This window comes from Penaeus chinensis, chromosome 8, assembly GCF_019202785.1.
Source record: "Penaeus chinensis breed Huanghai No. 1 chromosome 8, ASM1920278v2, whole genome shotgun sequence".
Taxonomy (NCBI): domain Eukaryota; kingdom Metazoa; phylum Arthropoda; class Malacostraca; order Decapoda; family Penaeidae; genus Penaeus; species Penaeus chinensis.
In genome coordinates, this window is record NC_061826.1 from 22,299,072 (window position 1) to 22,301,571 (window position 2,500).

The 2,500-nt window shown below is 37.0% G+C and overlaps 1 protein-coding gene across 11 annotated transcripts in view; it reads left to right on the forward strand.

Annotated features, from left to right (window-relative positions):
* Positions 1-2,500, forward strand: part of LOC125027976 (insulin receptor-like) — a 112,970-nt gene that overhangs the window by 81,235 nt on the left and 29,235 nt on the right. For all 11 annotated transcript variants that reach the window (XM_047617197.1, XM_047617190.1, XM_047617199.1 and 8 more), the window contains one exon: positions 1,126-1,333. In XM_047617197.1, coding sequence (XP_047473153.1) covers positions 1,126-1,333 — 208 coding nt within the window. The remainder of the gene's footprint in view (positions 1-1,125; positions 1,334-2,500) is intronic.

The window sequence follows — 2,500 nt, forward strand, 5'->3', positions numbered from 1 at the left end:
AAAGGGTAAAGTCGCAACACAGTCAAGATTATCCACTTCCTTAATTAAGCAAAATCATGGGGGTGACATTAACTCACGTGGACGAGTGTAGCACTTAAAAACAGTAAAATAGTAAACAGGAAATATTTAAATAAACGAAAATATACAAAAGATAAAACCATAAACAAAAGCAAATAAAAATCGTAAAATCAGTGACATTCTATTGCTGAAAAAAGAGATTAAAAGATAAACAAATAAAAAGAAACCATTAAAAAAAAAAAAAAAAAAAAAAAATGGGCTTAAGTTGCAAGGGATAAACAAGGTAAAAAAAAAAATGCATTTGCTGAAGATGTGGATGCCCCGTTATCCGCACATATTGTGTGGATAACTAAAGAGTGCAATGGTAGTTTTATTTTAAAAAAGGACAAAGGTTGTAATTCAATGTAAATTACACGTAACTGAGGCTGGCAGAGGGAAGTGGTCCGCCTGGGCTCGACCCACCCTTCGGATTACGGCCGGATGCTAGTTAGGATAGCGAGAAGTGGGATAGAAGGATCGGGGCAAGGAAGGGGGGGGGGGGGGTAGGTCATGGGTATGGTCTGGGGGAGGAGGTTGAAGTGCACAGTGATTTTCATCAAATGTTTCCATTTACCATAGCAGTCAGTATTTGCAATGTTTAACTATTATTATATTTATTTCTATTATACACGTTTTATTTTAGTATCATACCTGAATCCCTTATAGGCAAGCTGGAGAAAACTGCGAAACACCCATAGACGATCAATACATATTTAAAGGAATTTTTAAAATATTTTTCATTCAATATTTAGTAATGACAAATGCTGAAAAAATATATATTTTCATCCACGAACAAAGACCAGACCGTGAACAGCGTGCGCGCGCGTGTGTGTGTATGTGTGATTGATAGTTACATACACAAATCCATATTCTTTTTCTTGACATAGCATGGGTATGTTGAATGTTATTACTTCTGTTAAACTAATTCTGCAATCCTTTCTAATTCTAGCAATTGTTAAACATTTTTTTTATAATAGCTGGCTGGTATTTTTGCTGTAATTGATTATTCCATTATTCATTCATACATTCTGCCATATCAAATTAAAATTATACTTCTGTTTATTCTAGCAATGTCTGGGTCCGGCGCTCAAAACATCTTCTCGTCTGGAAACGAGGGCAACATTACGAGTCCTTCCGTCTTGAGAGGAGCGAGTGAAGACGACGAGAGGAAGAATGCTTGTTGCCATTGCCAAGATGGTTACGTTGTGTTAACAAAGGAGGACAGGCAACATAACATCGAGTTTGAGAACTACTTGAGACGAAATATTTACATCAAGTAATCACTAGTAGGGTTTATCTGTTTACTGTGTGTGTGTGTGTGTGTGTGTGTGTGTGTGTGTGTGTGTGTGTGTGTGTGTGTGTGTGTGTGTGTGTGTGTGTGTGTGTGTGTAATGCAAACACACACACACATAAATACGTATATCTATATCTATATTTATATATATATATATATATATATCTTATATATACATATATATATATATATATATATATATATATATATATATAATGTACACACACGCACATATATCTATATCTATTTATATATCTTATATATAAACATATATCATATATAAACATATATATGATATATATATGTATCTATAATATATATATATATATATATATATATATATATATATATATATATATAATAGCATATTTGCCTAAATATAGATATATATAAATTAATATAGGTATATATAGATATGTCAATATTTTATATATATATAAATATATATGAATGGTAAAACACTCTTCCGTGTAGATACTATGGTAGAAAAACCCACAATGTAAAAACTAGGTGAGGACAGACGATCGGAAGCGAAGGGACATCAGATCAGGTCGGAGGATCGGGCGGACTATGCGCAGGGAGAAGGCGGAGGATGTGGGAAGCGAGGAGACTATTGGCAGGAGAGGAGTCGTGCCCTGGATAACGCGACGTCGAGAATATGACAAGGATAGCCCATTTCGAGAACGAACGACGCAGGAAGTCGATCTCTCCTTCCAGGTACTGGGTGTCAAAGATGCAGAGGGCGCGGAGAAACAGAGAGTTGGCAACACTTCTCTTAACATGGAGAAGATGGTATGAGAAGAAGTGTATGTACATACCACTATTCATAGGCTTCCTGTATATGGAGAAGTAGTCAGCAGAGCGATGAACTAGGGTGTCTAAGAGGGGGAGCTTGTTGCCAACCTCCCATTCCACCTTGAAACGGATGGAAGGAGAGAGAGAGTTCAGCTGCGTCAGGAAATCCAAGAACAGGGCAGGGTCATGAGGCCAGAGAATAAAGACGTCATCGACATACCTCAGCCAAATCGATGGACGAAGGGGGATGGAAGGGAGAAACTCCATGAAAAGGTTTGCCAAGACTGGAGAGAGGGGAGAGCCAATGGCAACACCGAATGTTTGAGAGTAGAAGCGACTCTCAAAAGAAAAGAA